General features: G+C 37.7%; 1 protein-coding gene across 2 annotated transcripts in view; it reads left to right on the plus strand.

Annotated features, from left to right (window-relative positions):
- Positions 1 to 26,416, plus strand: part of LOC128739789 (DNA topoisomerase 3-beta) — a 169,458-nt gene that overhangs the window by 22,330 nt on the left and 120,712 nt on the right. For both annotated transcript variants that reach the window (XR_008412189.1, XM_053835292.1), the window contains exons 2-4: positions 18,773 to 19,520; positions 19,606 to 19,734; positions 19,785 to 19,856. Coding sequence is in view for 1 of the 2 variants with exons in the window: in XM_053835292.1 (XP_053691267.1) it covers positions 18,773 to 19,520; positions 19,606 to 19,734; positions 19,785 to 19,856 (949 nt within the window). In the remaining variant the exon portion in view is untranslated. The remainder of the gene's footprint in view (positions 1 to 18,772; positions 19,521 to 19,605; positions 19,735 to 19,784; positions 19,857 to 26,416) is intronic.

The following is a 26,416-nucleotide window of genomic DNA, read 5'->3' on the forward strand; positions in this document are numbered from 1 at the left end:
ACCTGGGAGTTGGCCGCCTCTAAAGGCCCGATGGGAGTTTAGCACACCCTTCCCGTTTTCCCCATCACGCAAGTTCAGTTTGTACGGCGAAATCGTTGGTCAAGTAACCGGATGTTTATGTTGGAAGGGATTCTTATTTACCCGTGGAATGTGCGTAAGTGCCTCTGCTTACGAGTCCACCCAACCCCTTTAAGCCCTTCTTACAACATATACGTGAAAGTTGCTCGGTGATCAATTTCGATTCTACAGTTATTCTTCTTGCATAAATATCCTTGAAGTGATGGTGCTATACATACATACATGCATACATACATACATACATACATACATACATACATTATCGCGCAATCATCCTGCACAATATTTCTATGGCCAATTTCCACCATATCTTCAACATTTTACTTAACTTGATATTTTACTCGCGCGGCAAACAAAACTACGAAACAAAACACGAAGTTTTGACCAATAAGCTCACTTGACAATCACTAAATTTACAGAAAATAAGCGGACCGGACTCGAACGCGTCTGTTCTTGGCCGTGCTCTTAACATGGTTGGACTAAATCCCTACGAAAAATTGCGAAATGACCAAGATAAGGTTGTTGAAGCAACTAGGTTCATAATTTGTTACTTCTTACCAGGAGTAGCTAGGAGATCAGTGGGTTGAACCAAGCTACTTGATGATAGTCGTTTAACATAGTCGTCTATTTGATGATAGTCGTCTAAACTTTACCTTGGCTTTAGCTTTGCCCGCACCTACTATTGCATTCCTGGAAATTAAATAGTTTCGTCATTAGACATTACCCTTCTTTATCGACAGACTTCGCAGCCGGCTGGTAGAGTACAGGAAACTTACGGGGCCAGTGTAATAATCCTACTGACTCTATCTAGCAAGCACCGCCTAGCCGAGATTCGAACATACGACGACCAGCTTGTTAGACCAGCATCATACCTCGAAGCTAACTGGGCGGTAGTGTTGGTAAGAGTAAATGCTCAACAACTTAGGGACTATATTGGTTCGTTTCATTGTGTCTGATTTTTATTTTCAGGTATAATGAATTTAAGTTGTTACGTGGTTTTTGCGCCACCGTATATCTCGCATGAGCATAGTATTTTTCGATATGAATTATGCTGTTTATGAGTACCATAACCATTAATTAAATTGTTAAAAAAGGTATATTTTATATCTTAATTTTCGTAATACTAGCTTTACTAGAAAATGCTTAAATATCTAGACTGGTCTCATATAATTGGTGCTTACATAGAGTCGTTGCATTTTTCTGGCAGCGGTTGTTTCTAAAAATTATTTTGAATTAACTTGGGCACACTAACAATGACGTGTTTACAAATCGGGACTTATAATGTGAGTGTTATAATTGTTTTCGATTTAATTGACAAAATAAACCCGTATGTCTCAGGACAGCTTTCGCGTATAGCAACAAATGTCAATCGGTGTCTAATAACTAATTGCGCGCGATTTCGGACGGATCGAATAAGTTGATAGCACATAATATTCGGTGTCGGTAAACTGAATTCTCGTAGTTTTTTCTTATATCAATATTTCGGTTTTCCTAAAATTGAAAAACATAACCACTCCAAGTATTAAAAAAACGAAAATAGAAAGCATCTAAAAGTTAATCCATAACTATGATCCAATAATACTCAATTATAACACAACAATATGATAAAAAAGAGCATACCATATTACTTATAGCCCAATAATTGCCACGACAGAAATAATTAAAAAAGAGCCAAATCAAATTTTTAAAGTACACAAAAACAATAACATCAATGAATGAGAGGGTCCAACAGGGTACTTGTTTGAAGCAGTGTGCTTAGGGAGAGTGAAGTGGTCAACTTTTTTTTCGTCCGCTGACCGTCGAAGAGTTCGGACGCGCATTTTTACTGCGCAGTAACATAAGTACAATAAATTTTTTTTACCGACTTGCGACAGCCTAGCGAATATTTATAAACAATTTTGACCGTCGCGCAACCGCGAGTAACGAGTATTTATAAACAATTTTTGACCGTCGCGTAAATAATTTATCTTGTCCGCCGCGCAGTGAACTCCAGTCGTAATGAAGTGCAACGCTCCTGAATGTGGAATGACAAGTCTACGTCATCTTTGGAAGTGTCATGGAACATGCGGACGCAGTTTTCATGCTGCTTGTATTGGTGCTAAACGTGAGTGGGAGGACGATTTACGGAATTTTGTCCTGCCACTATGTACAGAATGCACACCAGAGTTCACCGAAAAATACTCGCCGAAGCAAATAATCAGTAAGCAGACAGAAAGCCAACATTGAATCATCACACAATTGCAGAATATCACGCATATGTAGGACGCAGTGGAACAAATCGAAAAACGAATGGCTGCCATTGAACAACATTGGCATGTGGGAAATAAGCAAATAGCCACCACATTAGCCAGTATATCAAAACATTCTTTGTCAGCAAACGTAAGCGACCACCTCTGGGTCGTCGTACGAAATGCTAACAGCGATTTTTTTAAGCCGCTTAACGCGAAAATGGCAGAATCATTCCATCGTATTGAAGAAAAAATATCAGAAAACGTGAATGACACAATTGTAGCAGAAATCCAAAGACACACAAATAAACTTTTGGAAAAGCATTTTGGAAATGCTTTTGCTACACTTGAATCAAAAATTGACGCAATTGAATCATCAATTGAAGCCTCGTCAATTAGCAAGCTCAATTGTAGTATTGCAGCAAAAGAAGTACTAGACAAACTGAAAGTACTCTGCTGAAACCTCCAAAATGCATGCAACACCAGCGTCCGTAAATCACCTAAGTCTTTCTGAAGAGATGGTACGCTCACTGCATCCGTCCGCACTTGTAAATGACACGAAAAATGACCCTCCACAAAATTCCGGCTGGCGTATAGTAGGCAGCAAAAAAATCTGGAAAGTTGATTGGAGTTCATTTGACTCCAGGCAACGAACCCGCCGCTTTCAAGAAAAACAGGCAGAAATTGCAGCGCGAAGACGCAGACCAGACAACAACGTAGACGACAGCGCAAAAATTCGGACAACATCAATAATAACACACGTCACAACCATCACAATAATAACGACTACACTCAGAACAATAGCGAACCCCGCAATGTCAGTAATAATATCTACAGCAGCAACGACATTGACAATACCAACAACAATATCCATAGAACTGTCGAAAGCAATCAGCCAATGCTTCCAAATGTATTACCTCTGGACAAGGACCTACTGGCAGCTGCAAAACTTCAATTTTCTGGACCACCAACAACGCACATGATATCCAAATTCATAAATTTTCAAAAAAGCGAAACAATTCATCCATATAGGACCGAAAACCAGACTAACACCACCCTGAACGAAAACGAAAATAACAACGCCAGCAATAACAATACCTTACACCCAGCTCCAGCACCTCCTCAAGACAGTCTATTTGAATGCGACCCAATGCGTCCACCTATAGTCCGTCTCACTCAGCAGTCAACAAACGGCGACGGGCGCTTTCTGAAAGCTAGACTGCGCGACCCAAAAATAATGAAAATCGTACGCCTGTACTTGGCATATATGAAAGACCAGCAGCCGTCAGTCTGTATAGGACTAACATCAACCAGCATTCGAATGCTTTTGGCATCCGAAGGACTCCCGACGTCTTCCGAACATCTAAAGCGCATCTTTCTAGAAGTCTACCAGGAATATGGACTTTTACCGCCGGAAGCAAAAGCTGGCTTGCAGTCATACAGACAATTTTTAGTGAGTGAACGAACTCACCGCCTTCAGCAATTGCGCGAAAGTAACAAAAAATTTTCGACAAGCGTTGTACCGTCACGTAAATCTTACAACGCGAATTTTCTCTACAATTGACGCACAACGCGGAAGAATTTGAATCACCAAACGACGACGCCCAGTCTAATGAAGAAGAAATTTTATCGACGCGCTCTTTGGAGCTAGTAAACGTAAATGTAAGTAGTAATTATTTTCCAAAAACTTCTTCTGCACTAAAACAGAATGCGGCTGAAATTCTTGTGTATTGCCAGAATTTCAACCGCATGAAAAGTCCAGCCAAAATGAAGGAAATTCATCAAAATGTAATATCATCTTCTTTCAAAGTCATTCTTGGAATCGAAAGTAGCTGGGACGAAAGCGTCAAAAGCGAAGAAATTTTTGGAAATCTATTTAACGTATTCCGGCACGACCGTAATTTGTCTCTAAGTCAGAAGAAATCTGGAGGAGGTGTCCTCATAGCTATAAACTCTGACTTTACTTCGGAAGAAATAATTACTAGAAAGCACATCGAATTTGAAAATATATGGGCCAAAGCAACCATATACGGCGAAGTACACATTTTTTCAGTGTGCTTTCCTCCTGAACATGCTAATAAACAGTCTTATGAACTATTTTTCGATGCAGTAGAAAACATTATTTCAAATATGGAACCCGAAGTAAAACTACATACCGTGACCGCACATAATTGCGATCAGCTCCTAATTCCGATCACTCAACCTAAATGGTCAATTTTTAGAAAATTGAACCAAAACCTGTAGTAAATGAGCACGCTTATTTATTGTGCTATGTGTTTATGTGTCAGTTGTTGAAAAATGACTGCCTTTGGGGCACCATGCACTTCAAAATAAATTAAATTCGACAGGCAGAAGCAAAAAACGCCCTCAAAATGTATCTTCTTAGCCGAAGTGCTAAGCGCACGATCAAATTTGCTAAGATCATAGCAGCGTGAAAACATATTACCTTCTTCGGTATTCTATGATAACTAATAGATACAAGCATGTATAATCGTTCCGTATCAAATTTGGCTGAAAAAATGCTGAACTTGCGGAATTTATTCCATTAAAGTAATTGATCAGAATTATGAACATCATTTTTTTCTGCTTCTAATTCCGATCACTATATCAAAGTTATAAACTGACAAAATGCAAGCTAACGAAGTTACTATTTGGATTTTAGGATTGATTGCAACATGATAACATGGTAGGATTATCGAAATTTTTGACGTAGGACCACGTCTTACGTCATCTACGTCATAGGTGTCAACCAAATTTTGAAGTTAAGCCACCGTCACGAAAGAATGAAAGATTTTGAACGCTAATAGCTCTTCCAATTTCAAACGGATTTTGATCATAAATGATGCAGCAGTTGTATGGCTTTCTTGAAAAGATTGTTTGCCAATCGCTAAATAGTGAAAATTAACGAAAGCTTTCAAGCTAAAAATTCTCCATACATTTTCCGTACGATGGTCTTGCTTCCCAGGCACGGACGACCATTACACATACCAAGCTTGTGGCTGCTGCTGATTAGCATAAGCAAGCATAAGCATAGGCACAAGCATAGGATTCCGCCCGTGTGCTGCTACTCCGTTATTGACCAGGGCCGATGAAAATTACAAATTGATGGCTGGAAAAAGCATGCTTAGGACAGCGCACTGTTCCTTTTTGTGCAACCTTATCAGGTCCCTGCGCACAGTGGGCGACTCCATACAAACGCTGGCCAAGCAAAAAAATCTCTTCAAATCAAGGATAATATGTGGTTCTTAAGCAATTTTGGGGTGCTGAGCCCGAATTTCAGGTTTATTTTGCATTAGAGCGTATATATTTTGTGTTAGGGAGAATTTTCAACTATTTTTTAAGTATAATGACTTTTCTTATAAGGGTCATTTGGAAAACTATTCCAGATGGATTTTTATAGGATAAAACATTATATAAAACAATTCAAAGCAAGTATGAGCTTTAATAATCGACACAAAATCCATATAAGTTAATATTAATCAAAAATCAAAACTTTTTCCCTTATTAGTTTTCTTAATCTTCTTTATCTCCATCTTCTTTTTCTTCTTCTCCTTCTGCAGAATCACTCGCTTCACGTTTCGTCTTCAATAGTAATATAGCGTTCTCAGAAAGATTTTACCAATTACATTTTTCCGTTTCGAAGAAGCTAGAAGCTTTATTCGGAGAAATAAGAAGATGAATAATTCTATCACGATTTGTATTTTCACACTTATTTTTGCATGTAAAATATTGTCTTATAAGGCAATAACCTTATTTTCGTGAGGGTCAATACCGGTGCAGTGGCTAGCATTCACGCCTCTCACACCGACGACCGTGGTTCAATTCCCAACCCCGCAGAAGTCACGAATGACCCGAGTTGTTGAAGTGACTATAATTAAACAAAAAAACTTATTTTTGTGCTTCTTCTGTCATTCGTCCTATCAGCAATATAGTTGTCTAGATTCATTTACGACCGCGAATTCAAATTCTTTGCATTGCAGTGGACGTATTGTATGAGGACTACACCCTGACGTAAAGGTTTTTGGTATACAAACAATAAGTTTCGAACTTTTCTGAAATAATGTGTTCAAAAACTTGCTATAAGAAAATTTCTCAATCTTTTGATTAATTTCATATCAATACCCGTGATTTTAGAACTAATACCAGGATTGTCATAAGATCTTCGAGCTGAATTTTCGTCATTACTATCGCTGTATCCACGAGATTTCCTCCAGCCTCTAAAATCTGGTCAATATGCAATATGGACCATACATTCGAAGCAGCCTATCCAACAATATAAAGGAGATATCCCACAATTAAGATATCCACCGTTTACTTTGAGTGTTTGTATTTTGTCTATATTGTTGAATTCTGATATATTAGCCTTACAAGCGTAACATTTGTGCTCTGCGCTAAATGAGACTATATCCATTTGAAAGCTCATATTTTACGCTAACTTTTACCGGTAGTGTCAATAGTGGCGAACCTTGGCTTCAAAACTTTTAAGCGTGTTTTACGCGAAAATATGGCACTTTTTTTAATGAAAATTGAAATTGTGGCATACTATGATAAAATTACTGCATACTCAATTAATGGGATTTATTCAGCACTATTTTTTGAAGAACTTTTCCTTAGACGCCGTTGAAATCCGAGCTACCATTACACCTCTAGCATGTTTTGAAATATTGGGTTATTTTTCAAAAAAACGCTAAAACATGCTGAGATAGCATACTTTAAAGATTCATAGAAAATTAAAATTTTATCATATTGATCTAAAATTTTGGATTTGAACACTTCAATAGTATAGAATCACAGGAAAAATACAACGGAGAGTCGAAATGAACTTTCATTTTTTGGCTGCTGGCCAGCGATTCCCCACAGTGCTGCGTGCTGATCAATACAGACGCCGGCCACGTCCGAATGCGGGTCCTGGTGGGCTGGGAAGGAATGTTAGTCCAATACTTGTTGCTAATAAAGACCAGGGAATCCTCTGCATCTTCACAAGCATCAATCTTGTGGCTGCTGCTGATTCAAGACAAAGAAGCAAAATAAACTTGCGTGTTTTTTGTTTACTACAAAGCACAGTATTGCCTAGGTGCTACATTCTGATTTGGAATTTTGACCTGTTTTTATACGACAGACTTCGTAGCCTGTAAGAATACGGGACAATTGTGCTACAAATCCTTTGACTCTTTCAGTCGAAATTCGAACATGTGACGTCTAGCTTCCTGATCAGATGATTCTAGCAAAAATCTTACAGAATTGTTGCTCAAGTTGATATTTCTATCAAACTTTGTAATAAATGTTTCTACCTTTGTCACAATTTGGTTATACAGCAAGACAAAATACTGATTTTTGTTACTCATATGGATATAAACTAGATAAAATTATATCATAATTTGATATATTTGTGATATGTCTTGAGCAAATTTTGTTACAATTTTAGTTATTTGTTTATTTGTTTGTTTTACACTTCATCTGACTTATTAGTCTAAATGAACTTACTCTAACATTCTATGATAAATTTATTCTCACCAACCGCTTAAATTTACTCAGTGATTCGCCAAATTGGAAATGCTCCTCAACACAGCTAAAAACTCTGACACACGATGTAACTGGTTCGTTGCGGCCAAATTCGGTACGGTGAAACGGGTTAGTCAGCAATGATGACGGCCTCAAAGTCCTTTCAGATGCACGGAAATTCATAAGCGACAGTAATTTCGGTGAGTCAAATTCGCCATTTAACAGTTTGGCTACGAACAAAGCCTGTTGAACCTTACGTCGACATTCTAATGTATCTAATCCAAGCAAACGGCAGCGATCAGGATACGGAGGCAAATTGTTTGGGTCACGCCAAGGCAGATTACGTAGAGCCAGTCGTATAAACTTTCTCTGGACTCGTTCAATTCGAAGGGTCCAATAGAGCTGGTGTGGAGTCCAAACTATACATGCGTTTTCGAGGATCGGTCGGACTAAAGCACAATAAAGTGCTTTGACGCAATGCGGATCACTGAAGTTTCGGCCAATTTTGGCTATAAATCCAAGCTGGCGCGTTGCTCTTGAGATTATCAGTGCACGATGACGATCAAACGCCATTTTCGATTCTAGTGTGACACCAAGGTCGTTAACGCAATCGACCCTTCTCAGTACCTGTCCGTTAATTCTGTAGTCATATACGATCGGCGATTTGATACGGTGGCATGTGATAATCTCACATTTAGTAATGCTGATGGTCATGTGGTTCGATTTACACCAGTTCACAAATGTGTCCAACAGTAACTGAAGACGATGACAATCCTCGATAGAACGAATCGTCAAGTAAATTTTAAGATCGTCAGCATATACCAGTTTGCAACCAGTTCCTAGAGCAGAGGCAGCGTCGTTAAAGAATAAAATAAACAAAAGTGGACCCAAGTTACTGCCTTGAGGTACCCCAGATTTATTTGTGAACGGCAACGATAACTTAGACCCAAGTTTCACTTGCAGAATCCTATCACACAAATACGAGCGAAGCCATGCGACAAATTGTTGCGAGGCACCCAGTCGCAAGATTTTGTCAAGCAGTATGCGGTGATTTATGCGGTCGAAGGCGGCTTTTAAATCGGTATATATCACATCTACTTGTAGTTTACGTTCCATTTCGGCAATACAATTAGAGGTGAAGTCTAGGAGATTTGTTGTCACGTAGCGGCCAGCCATGAAACCGTGTTGGTCCAAAGAAATGTAGTGTCTAGCACGTTGAATTAAGGCGCCACTCACAATTATTTCGAATAATTTGGAGGCAGCGGGCAAATTTGTAATGCCACGGTAATTTCTGACACTTCGGCGGTCCCCATTCATAAAGACCGGAAACATAAAGGAATGCTTCCAAATCTTCGGAAATTTCCCTTGTGCAAATGATTTGTTGAATATACAAAAAAGCGGTATAGCTAAAGCTTCAGAGCAACGGCAAAATACAACGGCAGGAATTCCATCAGGCCCAGCACAGTACGATGTTTTTAATTTTTTTGCGGCAGCAGTAATCATATCCGGGGTAATCTCAAAGACATCGAAGTCGACGAAATCGGCTGCGACCAGCGACGCACCACAATCAGTAGCCCTTGTTGGTCCAGGATCGCAGGCGAAAACAGACGAGAAGAACGTAGCAAATAGTTCACACGAATCTGATTCGGTATCGTCAAGGTAAACATCGGAAGGAACCGAGAAACATTTTCGTTTCGAATTTACAAATGACCAAAACTTTTTCGGGTTTCTGCGTAGGTCTGTTTGAATGCGTAAGACGTACGACTTGTAAAGGCTTGCATTTAGCCGTCTATAATCTTCACTAGCCCGTTTAAAATCTTGTTTAGTTTGGTTAGTACGCCACCGACGATGCTTACGTTGGAATTTATTGCGCACGCGCTTTAGACGACGAAGCAAATTTGTGCTCCACGCAGGAGTTGAAGCGGGTTTTACAAAGGGCAAATTCTCATAGAACCATAAGCGAATAACATCACAAAAGCGCGCAGCCATTGTATCAACAGAGTCTGTTCCGAATAACCTGGTCCATTCAATATCACAAAGATGTGCAATAAGAGCATCGTAGTCGATTTTCCGGTAATTCAACTCACATCTCACTGAAGCAGCACATACAGGAGTGATCACTAATAAACTTGGTCCTGATTTCAACTGCTAACGAGACCAAGTTTATAACAAAACGCAAAGGAGACTTTGTTATAAAATATTTACTATCTAGAACTCATCCTGTTATAAATTTGTTATATTCATTTGATCGGGTTATTAAACCAGTGGCTGCTGGTCAACTGAAAGGCTCAGACGTTTTACTGCAAACAAGCGACAGCGACAGCGCAGTTATGAACTATCTTATTAATGCGTGTTCTTTTAATATAATAACAATAACATATTATTTTGAAGACTTAAGTTTTCTCCTAGAACTTTGTTAATAGCTGGATGCGTGAGGCAAATTTCTATACTGAAATACTCCGATAATGGCACTGGTAAAGACATTCGTTTTTGATATCACAAAATAGCTCACCTGCCATAAATACGGTACAGCAAGATAATATTATTATTATATTGTTTGTTTTTTCTCGCTTTACGCTATTTTACGCTACACATATACCAATATGGTGTAAAAAGTTTTCTTTAATATTCGAGGTTTCTTCGCGAAAACCAGCCTCACGTAGTTCTACACCAACTACGCGGTCATGTCTGGAACACAACCTTTCTGATTTGATTTTTACTATTATTTATGATCAAAGCTTTATGAAAACGTCGAAGTGACCCAATGTTATTGTAATTGTACACTGAGAAAACTTTTCGTATAGTTTCTATGTGTTTCACACATAGATTTTTTCCATGTGCCCAGTAAATGAACTTTATGTGCCAAACAGCTACCATTTATGTGTTTTTAAAATTTACCTTTAAAATTTGCACATACTATTCATATGCATATAATTTTCATGTGTACTTCTGGGCGGATTGTGTTTATATGTGACACATAATAATCATAAGGATTTTCATATGGAAATTTTCCATTAGTTATGTGCGGATTATTTTGAGTGTAACAGTTGAACAAAGATAAAAGAAGAGGTAAGTTTTATAATCCGCTTGTCGATCTTTTGAGTACACAAATTTTAAGAATATTAATGATCATTAACGCAAGCAGAAGATGACTGGTAGGGGGATTGTCGTCAAACTACATAAAAGCAATACATTTCAGATCCATTTGGTACGAGTTGACAAAAGTTTTTGCTTTAACAGCTCATTATGACGTGATCGGAATTAGATACACCTGTGATCGGAATTAGATACACTTGTGATCGGAATTAGAATCACCCCTTATAATTGATGATCGGAATTAGGTGCACTGATGCATCATACTATGATGCATTTTTTTAACTTTCGGTAAATAATTTAGGTATTTTAGTATTTTTCCATGAAACATAATTGAAAATACTTGCTAAAGACATGTACAGTGTTAATAAATATCAAAGCTATATTTTTCAGTAGGGACTCAAAGATAAATCCTACAGGTGATCGGAATTAGGTGCTTTCACGGTATTTACGGCGACTTCAATCAGCGCAATGTGGACTTCGTTGTAGACATTGACAATGAATCCATTTTGCTTCCAGTAGTAGGCGAAAATGAAACATTGCATTACATTTTTGAGAAAATTTCACAATTTGGCTTGATGCAAATTCAGTCAAAAATAGTCAAAATGTTTATTTGGACTTACTTGTTACAAACTGCACAGACGACTTTGCTGTAAATGCTTCACTATCTCCCTTATGGAAGAATGAAGCATTTCACACAGCAATCGAATACTCAATTTTCACACACAATAGCTCTTACCCTACTGACTTGGAATATGCCGGAATATAACAAAGCAAATTTTATAGAAATTAAGCGTAGACTATATACAACAGAATGGCAACATGTGTTTTGTACTGAAGGAAATGTCGACTATAAAGTAGAAAAATTCATCCTTTTCTTGAAGTGCCTTTTGCACGAAACTGTACCAATGAAAAGAAGAAGACGAAGTCAACGTAGTAAATGCCTGTGTGGTTCAACCCACATCTAAAAAATCTTGAAAATAGAAAACAAAAAGCACACAAAAAATTCAAAATTGAAAACAATACCATTAACTTGAATAATTATCTCAATATTTGCGAAGAACTCAACTCGGCCACTAAAATCGCGTATGAAGAATGTAATAGTAAAGTCGAAAATGAAGTCAAATCATGCCCAAAAAATTTCTTTAACTATGTAAATACTAAATTGAAAAGCAGTAATTTCTCATCCCACATGAAACTTGACGGGTTTATTGGAAATAATACTAATGAAATCGGCAACCTTTTCGCAAATTTCTTTCAAGAAGTATATACAACATTTACCGAAGAAGACTGCGACCAGGAATATTTCTCATTTATCCCCGAATTTTCTAACGACATATCTGTCTCTCAACTATCATAAATTGACGTATTGGAAGCACTCAAAGCCTTGAATGCGTCAAAAGGGCCGGGGCCTGACGGAATAGCACCCATATTTCTCACAAACCTGGACGAGGAACTTGCTACACCATTACAACGCCTATTTAACATGTCTCTGAAAAATGGAAAATTCCTGGAAATATGGAAATCTTCGTATTTAGTCCCTATCTTCAAATCAGGAACAAAATCAGACATCCGAAACTACCGTGGAATTGCAGTTATCTCTTGCATTCCTAAACTATTTGAATCAATTAGGCTTATACAAATTTGAAAAAAAGTTTATGTCACCCCTCCCTTCAAAAATTTTCGAAATGTGAAGGGGCAAAAAAATAAAGTGCTATATTAGTATGTTGTATTCTTTAGTGATAAGTAGATCTTTTACAGTTCAACGAGTTTACATCTCTAAATTATCCAATATGTGCAAAGTTAAAGCAGTTATCCCGTTAGTCTAGATCAACTTTCTATCGCCAACTAAGCTTTCTGGTTCCTGCTGCAAGTCACAGACGACTATTTTGTTTGACCTTTAAGTTCCCGACGACAAAAATTGGGGTGTTTGCAATCAGACTTTTGGCTCCATTAGCTTTAAATTTCGTTTCATTTTATTTCAACTTGTTTTAAAAGAATCGAATTAGATTGAAGCAAAAATCAATCAAACGATATATGTGTGAAGTTCGGTACCGCTTTTGACGGAGATATTCCGAATTGCAGTGGGATTATTTATTCTGGTCATAGGCATTAGATGAGATAAAAATAGAAATACGACAAATTAGATACTCCGGAATATCAGCTATCGGTGCTTTCAGGACTCCAAATTGGTCGTTTTATTCCGTAGTGTCCAAGTACATACCCTAATTTTGGATGTTGGGAACGGCAAACTCAAAGATATAGTTTTTTATCATGCAACTTGAAATTTTCGAAACGGTTTACATATACGAAGGTATACTACATATTATTCTTGGAGAACAAGCATTAGCAGAGGAGTGACCTGATATTCATGACTAAAAGGTTGACCAAGAAACAAGTGGTTCCAAACGTTTGTTTTCTTAAAACATGTTGGTAGCACAGCATTTCAAGTAAAAAATTGGTAGGGCCTAAACTCCCATTTTCACACTATAATTAGTTTGCGATACTCTTTCGTGGTTACCGAGTTCTGAACTAGTAAATGACACAGATTTGGATTATTCCAAAACACAAGGTAACTAACCGACTGACACGCAAGTTCAAAGCAAAATTCAAATGAATGTACACGTTAGTGGCTCCCTAAGGTGATCCTGTAGCACTCCACTATTTTATAACTGGTTCATCTCTACTAGGATGCTTACTTTATGTGCTCGGGTCGAAAAATTTTAAAGTTTGGTTTGGTTTGAACTGCAATTTAAGTACTGTACAAAATTTTTATATTAAATTTTTAATAATACGGAAAAATAAACGCTGGTAGCTTTTCTCTTGTTTAGTTATTGAAGGTTTGATGTTATTATTTTTTTCTTGCCCCCCCCCCCCCCCCTTCAACCATATTTTGGGACCAGGACATAAACTTTTTTTCAAATTTGTATAAGCCTTATAAATGAAAAAAAAATTCAACAAGTAAAATACACAATTACAAGTTAGCAACACGGCTTTTTTAAAGGCCGCTGTACTACCTCAAATCTTTTGGAATTTGTAACTTTTACTCTTAATGCAATGGACAATGGCAACCACGTAGAAGCTATTTACACGGAGTTTCGTAAGGCATTAGACAAAATAGACATACCATTATTAATCTTCAAATTAAGAAAAATTGGAATAGAACCGAAGCTCTTGAAATGGCTTCAATCATATTTAACGGAACGTAAACAAATTGTTCGCTTTCAAAATGCCCTCTCGGACCCTATTCAAGTCACCTCTGGGGTTCCCACTTAGGACCACTTCTTTTCATTTTGCACGTAAATGACATTTCCTATATACTTAACCACTCAAAAGTACTTGTATATGCAGACGACATGAAAATATATATGGAAATAAAAAATGCCCATGACGTCGCAGTATTTCAGAATGAAGTCAATGTATTCAACACTTGGTGCAACAAATCTTTACTAAACCTGAATGTAAAAAAATATAACTCAATAGCATTTAGCAGGAAAATTCAAACTCCCTCTATTGACATATACTTAGGAAACAATATTGTACCAAAATGTAAAATTGTAAGGGATCTACGAGCAATCTTAGACTCAAAACTAACATTTACAGAACATTACAATACCATTAATAACAAAGCAAATAGAATGCGGGGATTTATCAAATGCTTCAGTCATAATTTCAAAGACCCGTACACAATAAAACTTTTATACATTACATATGTAAGACCTATTCTGGAATATTGCAATATTGTATGGCACCCACACACTGCGTTACACGAAGGACGCATTGAATCTGTTTAGAAACAATTTCTACTATACGCGCTTCGAAAACGCTCATCCATATACAAACACTTAAAGAACGTCGCGAACAACCAATGCTTTACTTTATCAATGACATTATTTCTCAACGCATCCAGTCCGCAGATTTGCTTGCTCAATTAAACTTTTATGCGCCGAGTCGTAACCTTAGAACTAGAAAAATATTTAATGAAAAATCATATAAGACCAATTATGCGAAAAATGGACCAAGTCAATAACATGATGCGCCTTTATAATCAAAATTGCGAAAGAATTAACATCACTATGTCCAGAATTCAAATTAAACTACGACTTAGCCATAGGAATAATGTATAGTATATAAGTAAACATTGTAATAATATTATTGTATGTAGTCTACAAATGCTTGACGAATAAAACATATAAAGACTTCCTAAGGTTAACCTTGGCCCGGCTAACAACACATTTTTTTTTTTATTTATTTCTTCTAGGGAAGGAAAGCCCGTTGGAGTGAAGCTTCTTTTAAGCATTTTCTCCAATAGGCACAAAACCTTCAATCTTTTCTGTTTCACAATACATGTACTTCCAGTGAGCTTAGTTGCTCTTTTAAGGAAGTGCGGTAAACTAGAAACTATCACAATTCATTGGTTACATAATTATATGAAAGGATAAATTGAATGCCTGATGATTATGTATATCGGTATGTTGAATTCGACGATTTGGTATAGACTAGAACCGTTTGGACCTTGTAGAGCCGGAAGAGTACAGCGTTGCAGAAGATCACAAGCAGCGCAGTCGAATGGCATAGATGTCGCAGCATGTGGTAACGGGTAGCAGGAGAACCGGAGATCATGGATTCAGGATAAACTGCTCAGCTTGCTGATGATTGGGGGGTGTCGTGGGTTCTGGAATCATCGGTTTTCTTGATTAGGGGCGTAGTATCTCTGGCTTCGGCCGGACATATACTTGTGTATATTACCTTACAGTAAAGATGACCTCGCTACCAGAGTAGCCCAAGCGCACGAAAACTAGACCATATAGAGCCAGAGGAACAGCAGATTACGAGCGGGTTAATTGGATGACATGGATCAAGGACCACGCAGTGCGTACAACAGGAGAGCTTAAAACTCATCATCATCTATTTGCTGGTTGCTGGTGGTGCTGGTGATAATGGTGTTACCGGAGGTTGAGATCTGGAACCGTTGATTTACTAGAGTGGGGGCGTAGTATCTCTGGCTTCAGCCAGACATATACTTGTGCATGTTACCTTACAGTATAGTTGGCCACGCTACCAGAGTACCCCAAGTGCATGGATCCGTAGCCACAGGAAGGTGAAGAGTACAGTTGACAACAGCTAGATGATTCGAATTGGACGAAGACAATTTATTTGTGTCCTAACTAGGGCATATAGTTCGCCATCATGTTCCGCACGCGCAGCTTAACTTTATGTTTGAATTTTTTTCCCAATTTGCTCAGATTTTAAGTCCGACGGCAGGCAATTGAAACGCGCTTTACTGTAATAAGCAACGGATTTTTTGCCCATTTCTGTATTTGGACGATTGACAACAAATGTTGCTGGGTTTCTTAGCTGATATCTATGTGATGTTCGAAGTAGGGTTTGATTGTGATGAGCTCGTGGGTTATACATAAAGTTATGGGTTTGACACAGACACTGGATTTCATGCAGAGCAGCTATTGGCAGAATGGATGCGTTTGCATTGTTGTACAGGTCCAAGGTAGGATACCGATGAGGTTTTTTGTACACCACTTTCAGATATCTGTTTTGTGCGGCTTGTAGTGGCTTTAATCGCGTCTTTGTAGCAGCAGCCCAAATGGATACCAGATATTGGAGCTTGGACTGAATGAAAGCATGGTACATGGTTTCCAATACCTTCTGCGGTAGAAACTTAGAGACTCTCCATAATGCTCCACATGTTGAGCTAATCCATTTTTGTAGATCTGCAATGTGTTGATTCCACGACAACGTGGCATCCAGATTTAGACCTAGGTACTTAAAGCATTCTACTTTGTCTATTCTTGTTGAAGACACTATAACTTCCGAGTGAGGTGGAACTCTCAGACGCGGGGAGTGAAACATGATATACTTTGTTTTCGACAAGTTAAGAGACAAAAGATTTTCCGCAAAAAATCCTTCAAGTTTTCCCATGTCTTCTGTCATTTGGCGAATTATTTCTTCCGGATCTTTGTCCTCATATGATAACGACGTGTCGTCAGCGAATAGCCTTGGCTTTCCATGTAAGTCAATCTTGGCAAGATCGTTGATATAAATAAGGAACAGTAAAGGTCCCAAATTACTGCCCTGAGGAACACCTACTGTTAATGGGTTTTTTGAACTAGAAACACCATTTGCACAAACAAATTGTGGATGATGAGCGGGCCCTTCTCCCCAACTATTGGGGTCATTCTGCATTGGGAGCGCTTACTTAACGATTGACTCATGCGGTCTAGTTTCTGGAAGAAGATTCTTAAACACCCCTGGTACGTGTAAGCGATGTTGGTTGCCGACCGATTCCCTTTTGACCCTTCATACAGGACCTGGTGAACGTGACCAATGGTTATGTTTGTACAACCCAAGCAGCACCATTTGTTGCATGAAGGGCAACTATAATTGAAACATTCAAATATGGTAAAAGTTCGCATCAGTTACCTTTATCGAACTGTTATGTGATTGAAAAAGCGCAAGAGGTGGAGCCTATATGCAACCAATTGTTACACAGATGTTTTATGGAACATCAATGCGCGTTATCTATCCATTCGCGACTACGATACTAAAAGAGATTTTAAGCCTGTTCGCACTCCCACGAAATCCTATGCCGCGTTGTCAAAACTTGCGTGAAAATATAAACAAAAATACTTCCTTCTCTTTTTTTCTCGCACAAAAACCAATGCGCGTTATCTAAATACAAGCAGGTATTCGCGACTACGATACTAAAAGAGATTTTATGCCTGTTCGCACTCACACGAAATCCTATGTCGCGTTGTCAAAACTTGCGACTACGATACTAAAAGAGATTTTAAGCCTGTTCGCACTCCCACGAAATCCTATGCCGCGTTGTCAAAACTTGCGTGAAAACAAAAACAAAAATACTTTCTTCTCTTTTTTCCTCGCACAAAAACCAAACAATTATGAGCAACTTCATCACGAATTATGTTTAGCGGGAACCGGGATTTCCTCTCTGGGCTCCAAGATGAAAATTATTTACATTAATAAATATTCTTAATGCGACTTTAGTTTTTTGGGCCTATTATGAGCTAATCTCCATGCCATTCAAAATTTATCGTGCAAAATATAATTTTGCTTTGTATTATTTGATGCGCCTCGTGAAAGTTATTAATTTATTTATTTTCAAGTTTAAAGAATTAACCCAGCCAGATTAAGAATTCGTTTACGATGGAAAAATGCGGTGTAAAATCGAACTAGATACTGTAATCAAATAATATTTTAGTAAATGCCATGGATTCCTGATGAATGTTCGTGTAATTATTGTTAAAATAAAAACATTCCTTCCTTGAAAAATATTTTTTCATAAAAATATGGCGGAATATGATGTTACATTGGTTGTATTTGTTTGGTTACATTTTATTTAACAATATGCCGTAATCAACATGATGCAACATCATGTGACATTATTGTTTAGCAATGGCATTATAATAACACGATGTTGCGATGAAGTTTCATGTTACTAGATATTGACTAATATATTTGTGACAGCCAGTATAAGTATTGGATAACCTGAATCCAACATATTAACAACATGAAGTTGCTTATTTGTTGCGTGTTTCAATACTGTAACCGGTGAAGTTTTTTGCAATTTAAACAAGACTTAATAGCCACGTGGAAGATGTTGCAAGTGCTGCTTGGGAATTCCCCTTGTCAGATAAGCCCATTGCTATGAACAGTTGTTCTGCTGCGATAGGTGGTAGTCCCCATACATACATACATACATTAAGGTTTCGTATTCTACTAAGACGCTCCAAAAACTTCAGTTACTGTTGCATTGTTGATCATGTAGCCAATTTCTCTGTGACTGTGTGATGTATTTGAAAGCATTCAATATAATACTTTTTTCTTGTTCGCAGGTTCTAATAATGCATGTTCCATTCATGAATGGTATGGTCCATTTTTAGGCGAGTTAATACGTTTTAAAATGACTTCGGTGTGCGGTCATATTATGGGATTGGAGTTCGCGGGTAAATTTAACTCTTGGGACAAGGTAGATCCTGCGGAATTATTTTCGTGTACTACGGAGAAAAAGGAATCATCTCCAAATCTTCGAATGTCAGCCTTTCTTAGCCAAGAAGCCAAAGGATGTGAATATTTAATTTTGTGGCTAGACTGTGATAAAGAAGGCGAAAATATTTGCTTTGAAGTTATGACAGCCGTCGCAGGTAGCATTCGGAATGTATTTACGAATCAAGTCACGTATCGCGCCAAATTCTCTGCTATAACAGAAAAAGATATCAAATATGCAATGAGAAATCTCACTCGTCCTAACGAAAATGAAGCTAAATCGGTTGACGCTAGGCAAGAACTTGATCTTAGAATTGGATGTGCCTTTACCCGATTCCAGACCAAATTCTTTCAAGGCAAATATGCCGATTTGGATGCATCACTGATATCATATGGGCCATGTCAAACACCAACCCTTGGATTTTGCGTTCAACGTCATGACGAAATTCAAACGTTTAAACCGGAGAGTTATTGGTTTATTCATGTAATGCTTGGTGATAATCTTGAGGTAAAACTAGATTGGTCGAGAGTAAGAATATTTGAAAAAGAAGTGGCCTGCATGTTTTTGAATAAAATTAAAGAAAACCAGGAAGCATTGTGAGTACAAAACTAACATTATTTAATAACTGAAAAGATTGTTGCTTACTAACTAGTTAATTTTTTAAATATTCACAACCTTTAGTGTGGACAGTATTACTTCTAAGGAAATATATCGCAGTCGACCACAAGCACTTAATACGGTTGAGCTGATGAGAGCTGCCAGTGCTAAACTAAATATTGGGCCACACTCCGCTATGCAAATTGCTGAAAAGTAAACACGATTATTCCTTTGTTTCACTACTCTAATTGACAATTTTGCAGACTTTACACTCGAGGTTATATAAGTTATCCACGCACGGAAACAACACAGTATCCAACTAATTTCGATTTAGTGTAAGTATATGTATTATTTCCAATGATTTCATGTTCGATATAATTGTTTAACGTATAATAGCAAACATTCGGTGCGCACAATGTTATAATATGTTATTTTACACCATCGATCTCTCCTCCTGGCGTAGCAAAAATAATCCATCGCCAGGGTTGGCAACCAAACGAACCCGTTTATTTTCATCCAAAATCTGGCATCCGGTGGCACTGAACAACACGGATAAATTTTTGGAATTTATCATACTTACACACTTAAAAATTATCGCTGGAATCCAGCTAAATTTTGCTGGATTTGGCCGAGCTTGCCAAAATGCTGGTTTTACCAGTAAAACAAAATGTCAAAAGTCAAAACTTTACTGCATTTTTAGCAAACCGGATTAATATTTACTGAGCAAACCTTTACCGAGCTGTATTTGCTGTATTTTGCTGTATTTCCAGTAATTTCACGGTACTTATTGCTGTATAATCAGCACAAAATTAAATGAAAAGATTTTATATGAAACTAGCTGACCCGACAAACTTCGTATTGCCTGTGCTGTACATAAATCGTGAATCTCGGATGACCTTTGTCACAATCTTGAGTTTTGCAAGTTTCTGGGGAGTTCATCGGTGTTTTAATAACAAAATTTCTTCACAGTAAAGTAGAAAACAATTCCCCTTATTGCTTAGCCTGATAAAATAAAGCGGATAGCATTTAAATATTCGCCATCATTACAAACCATTTCGCCGAATACCATTTTTTTTATTTATTTATTTATTTAGTCGTCAAATCATAGTAGACCTTTTACATTAGTTATTACATTATATTAGTTCTATTACTACAACACAGTCTACAAAGAAAACTGAACAGTGCAACTTTTAAATTACATAATATTGCTTACATTTTTTGCATCTAACGCGTAGAATTAAAGTATTGTTTTAATTTTAATTTAGACATAGTAAAGTCAATATTTTCGCAATGTTGGTTATAGGCGATCATCATCTGATTTAAAGGCCCGAATTTGGCATAGTTTGTGCGACAGTGACTTATGCTAAATATATTTCGGTTCCGCAATTGACGGTTCGGTACATAAAAGCTGAGTTTGGATAAAATTTCCATAGAATCTATACGGTGTGAAACAATATCGTTTACAAATGACACTTTGGCGAACTCACGTCGCTGTTTTAGTGTCTGTATATTTATAAGCAAGCAGCGGGCTTCATAAGAGGGAAGAGGAAAGCTTGTCCAATTTAGTTTACGCAAAGCAAACAGCACGAATTGTTTTTGTACTGATTCTATTCGTTCCTGGTGTATTAATGAAAATGGTGACCAGACTATGCTACAGTATTCTAATATTGACCTCACATATGCAAGATATAGTGTTTTTATTGTGTATGGGTCACGGAAGTCGTAGCTAAATCTTTTTATAAATCCTAGCATACTGTTAGCTCTGTTGATAATTGTGTTATAATGTTCAATAAATGTTAGTGTTGAGTCTAATATAACTCCTAAATCTCTGATTTTTTCATACTTTTCAACCAAATTATTTCCTAGAGAAATTGTAATGTTTGGCATGTTTCTTTTTCTACTGAAGGCTATTGATCTACATTTATGAGTGTTAAGTTGAAGAAGACTTTTGTTACACCAAATATAGAAAACCTGTATTTCGAGCTGGAATACTCTGACGTCCTCCTCGTTTGTTATTTCTAAAAAGAGCTTCATATCATCGGCATATATTAATACCCTAACATTTCTCAGCAAGAAAGAGATATCGTTCACAAATAAAATAAACAAAAGAGGGCCTAAATGTGAACCTTGGGGAACTCCAGAGGTTACTTCTAGAGGGTTTGACTTTTTCCCTTCAAATTTGATAGGATTCGATCCATTTAAGCAGATCTGATTGGACTCCTATTTTTTGTAATTTAAATAATAGCATGGGTATATCAACGCGATCAAATGCTTTGCTGAAATCAGTATATAAAGCTTCTACATAGCTCCCTTTGTCCATTGCATTCAGCGAATAACTAACGAATTCAATTAGATTTGTATTAGTTGAGCGGCCCTTAAAAAACCCATGTTGCATATTAGATATTCTATTTTTGACTTGATTGAACAACGATTCATTAATGATTGCTTCAAAAAGTTTGGGAATACAAGAAATAATAGCAATACCTCGATAGTTACTTATATCAGATTTTTTACCGCTTTTAAAAATTGGAATGAGGTATGAGGCTTTCCATGCCTTAAGGAAATTGCCGGATTCTAGTGACATGTTAAAAAGCCAATACAATGGAGCTGTAAGTTCTAATGCTAACATTTTCAAAAACACGGGAGGAATACCGTCGGGTCCGCAACCCTTGGAGGCATCCAACTTAGTTAAACCTTCTAAAATAACATGTGCTTCGATTTTTTTGATAGTGATATCAGTAGTAAATTCTGGGAGGAAATCGAAATATCTGTAATCCCGATCTGTTTCCGAAAAAGCAGTATAAGTTCCTTGAAAAAAAGTTGAAAATAGATTGCAAATTTCATCTGGGTTATCAGCAACCGTTTCGTTGAGATACATTTCTGTCGGATAATTGTTCGATTTCAATTTAGTTTTTACATAATTAAAGAAATTTTTTGGATGACGTTTTAATTCACTTTCGGTTTTGGAATTATATTGCTCGTATGCTGTATCAATGGCTACATTTAGTTGGTTACAAATATCTAAGTAAAGGGCCAGATTTGCGTTACTGCCATTATTCTTGTACCTTTTATGGGCTTTTTGTTTGCGATTTTTCAAGTTTTTTATTTGTTGGTTAAACCAAATAGGATATTTTGAATAGCCATGTCGCCTTACTTTCTTTAGGGGGACATGCTCATTTATAATTTCATTTAATAATTTGTAAAAGATTTCTACAGAGGTTTCGATACCTTCATCACAATTGAGAAGGATTTGCCAATCTAATGTGCTAAGACAACATTTAATGATATCATAATTTGCCAAATGAAACTGGTGGACATCTTCATATTCCCAATCAAGGGGTCACTTATTTTCATGTACAAATATAGAAAATTCAATGGCTGTATGGAATGCTTCGTTTTTCCATAGTGGAGTCAATGAAGCGGTTACACAAAAGTCTTCATGCATGTTTGTTAACAATAAATCTAAAAAGCAATTTTGCTGATTCTTCACATGATTGATTTGATTAAGTCCTAAACTAGAAGTTTTGTCAAAAATAAACTGTAGCGTTTCATTTTCGCCTACAATTGGAAGTAAGATGTCCTCATTTTCAGTGTCTGGAATGAAACCGGCATTGCGTTGATTGAAATCACCGTATATATGAATTTTCACTTCCGGGGGAAATTTGGAAAAAATTTGTTCAGCAACCTTGAAAAAATTTTCATAAGCAGATTTACTTGCGTTATTTGGAGGGAAGTATACTGAGCAAAAAACGTGTGTTTCGCCCGCTACCAGTACTTTTACCCATATATACTCAAATTCTTTGAATTTCGTGGTAATAATAATGTCGGAATTAAGTTTAGTTGAGACAGCAATTAAAATACCACCACCGGACTTCTTTTCAGAAACCTGAAAGTTTCGGTCATCTCTGTAAACCTTATAAGCATTTCCAAAAACTTCTTCACTTCTAACACTTTCATCCCAACTAGTTTCATTCGCCAAAATTATTGGAAAGGAACAACTTAAAATTTTATTACAAATATGTCTAATCTTAGACGAACCTCTCATGCGGTTGAGGTTTTGACAGTACACTACAATTTCTGTTTCTGATTTTGATTGTACTACTGAGTTCACGCCAGATGGTGTTAAATCTTCCTCTAGGGAGTGCGTCGGATGTTCGTAAAACACGAATGTCGGCAGGAGCATGCCTCACATGCTGTAGGTAGAGAATTCCTTGGGTCCATAAGATTATAAGAGCGCGACGGTAATTCATTAGGTGGATACGGGTTTAAAATTTCACCTCTCTGGAATTGTATTGACCGATGATAGTTAGCTGGCGGCCTGGAAAACTGGTCTTTCGCTGCCGCAAGAAGCTCTCTATCAGGTGGCAGCCACATGTTTCGGTTTTGAATGCCCATGAAATTAGAGTTACGTTGGTCAATGTAATGGTTTCTACTATTACTGGGTTCGTGGTTCCTTCTGTTATTACGATTACCAGTCCTGTAGTTGTTGTTGTTGTTGTTGTTGCTGCTGTTGTTGTTGTTGTTGTTGATGTTATTGTTGTTGTTGTTGTTGTTGATGTTGTTGTTGTTATTGTTATAATTGTAATGCCTGTTGTTATTACCGATGATTCTATTATTCCGGTTGTTACTGTTCCTGCTATTCCGATTGTAGTTGTTTCTATTACTCCTGTTGTTATTGTATCTGTAGTTATTGTTGCTTCTGTTGTTGTAGTTGTTATTGTTGCTGTTATTGTTGTTATGGTTAAAAGCGTGATTCTGATTGGAGTTACCGTTATCCACATTATTAGAAACATTGTGTGTATTATTGTTTCTTGCTCTACGCTGCCTTCTGCGTCTTGCATTTATTGCCTGCTTTTGCTGATTTAAACGACATAATTGACGTGCGTCGTATTCCTCCCAGTTAGCTTTCCATACCCTCTTCGTACCCAAAAATCGCCATCCTGAAGAATCAGTTTTTTCGTTATTGTTTAATTCTGTTGACAAACTGGGGAATGAGTCAGATACCATTGACGGTGGCACAGTATTTTGCATTGCTATGAGGTTTGCTAACAATGACTTTAACTCATCGAGAATTTCCAGCCCTATTGTTGGGTAATGCTGCATGGTTGATTCAGCCGCCATATCAATCGTCACAGTAGAAAGTCTTTTAATTTCGTCATTGAGTTCCGACATCCCTGACGACATCGATTGCATCGAAGATACTTCATTTTTATTCGATGTCTGCATTGCCAAATCGTCCAATGACGTCAGGTGGTTTTTTATTCCACTAACTAGGCCGGTAGTAACAGCACTCCTATACGTCGTCAGCTCTTTTTTCACGTCACCGAGAAGCGCTTCAATACGATCCATCGCTTCGTGAATTATGTGCTCATTTTGCTGACTCGTGCGATGAACGACCTCGGTGTTTGAGTTTATATTTTCGCACAGCTGGGATTGTTGATTTACCAGCGCTTTGATATCAAAATTTAAGGTGATTAACGCTTGGCAAGTGTTGCAGCAAGGCAGGATATATGACAGCGGATCTATAATTTTTTTTTCTCTTCTTCGTAACGAGCCGCGCTGAACCGAAACACCTACACATGCTGCATGAAAGCCACGATTGCATCCAATGCAAACCCACAAAACTTCTTCAGTGGTTGAATCTGATTGGCAAATTTCACAGATCATTATCACTTCACTTCACTTGACTTCACAATCAAATTAATTAAGTTCAAATTTATTACGCAGGTCTGTGTTATCCAAACTTAAACCTTAAGCACGGTGAACGTTCGCGACGGTTATTAAAACAAACAAACTAAAACACGACCGGGAGTGAATTTAAAATGCGACCGTACTGCTTGGCGACTCGAACCGAAAAAAAAACACCAATTCTCGGTACACCATAACGCGGAATATAGAGTTTCGCAGAATACTATTTCGCGAAAAACCTTACGCGGGATGTACCATTTCACGGAAAATCTTTTCGTATAAAGAACCATTTCGCAGGGGTGACCCAAGTGAAGGAAAGTAATAGAGGTCAGTGGATCCAGGAAAATAAATAAACCTAGATAGCGATGATCTCTACGGGGGCTGTCCTCCGCGGTGGCCGGCGCTTCCGACGGCAGGTCGCCGGCAACACTCGCGGTCTGTGGCCGTCTCGCGCTGAATTATCTAATGTTACCATTGATAGTTTTTGGTTAATGTTTTATGAAAGAGTCTAAAATTTCTCGAGTTCGATTAGTTTTTGAGTTACGCAAAAATTTCTGTTTTATTTGTATGAAAGTCCTTATCCCCCTACCACAGGGGTGAGAGATCTCAAACCATCATTTAAAATATTCCTGCCTGCAACACCCCTCACATGCCAAATTTGGTTCCATTTGCTTGATTACTTCTCAAGTTATGAGGATATTTGCATTTCATTTGTATGGGACCCCCCCTCCTGAAGCGGGGAGAGGTTTCAATTCATCATAGGAAACATTCTTGTCTCCAAAAACACCCACATGTCATATTTTGTTCCATTTGCTTGATTAGTTCTCGAGTCATGAGGAAATTTGTATGTCATTTGTATGGGAACCCCCCCCCCCCCCTCCTAAAAAGGTCTCAATTCATCATAGAAAAAATTCATGCCTCCAAAAAATACACACATGCCAAATATGGTTCAGTTTGATCATAAAACGGAGGTTATCGTGGTGAACAACCGCAAGTCGGTGCAGCAAGCAAATATCAGCGTCGGGGACTGCACTATTTCGTCAACGCGGTCCTTAAAACTCTTTGGAGTAATGGTCGACGACAAGCTCAAGTTCGGGAGCCATGTCGACTATGCCTGCAAGAAGGCTTCCACAGCTATTTCGGCATTGTCTCGTATGATGTCTAATAGCTCTGCGGTATATGGCAGCAAGCGAAGGCTATTAGCCAA

Source organism: Sabethes cyaneus, chromosome 3, assembly GCF_943734655.1.
Source record: "Sabethes cyaneus chromosome 3, idSabCyanKW18_F2, whole genome shotgun sequence".
NCBI lineage: Eukaryota > Metazoa > Arthropoda > Insecta > Diptera > Culicidae > Sabethes > Sabethes cyaneus.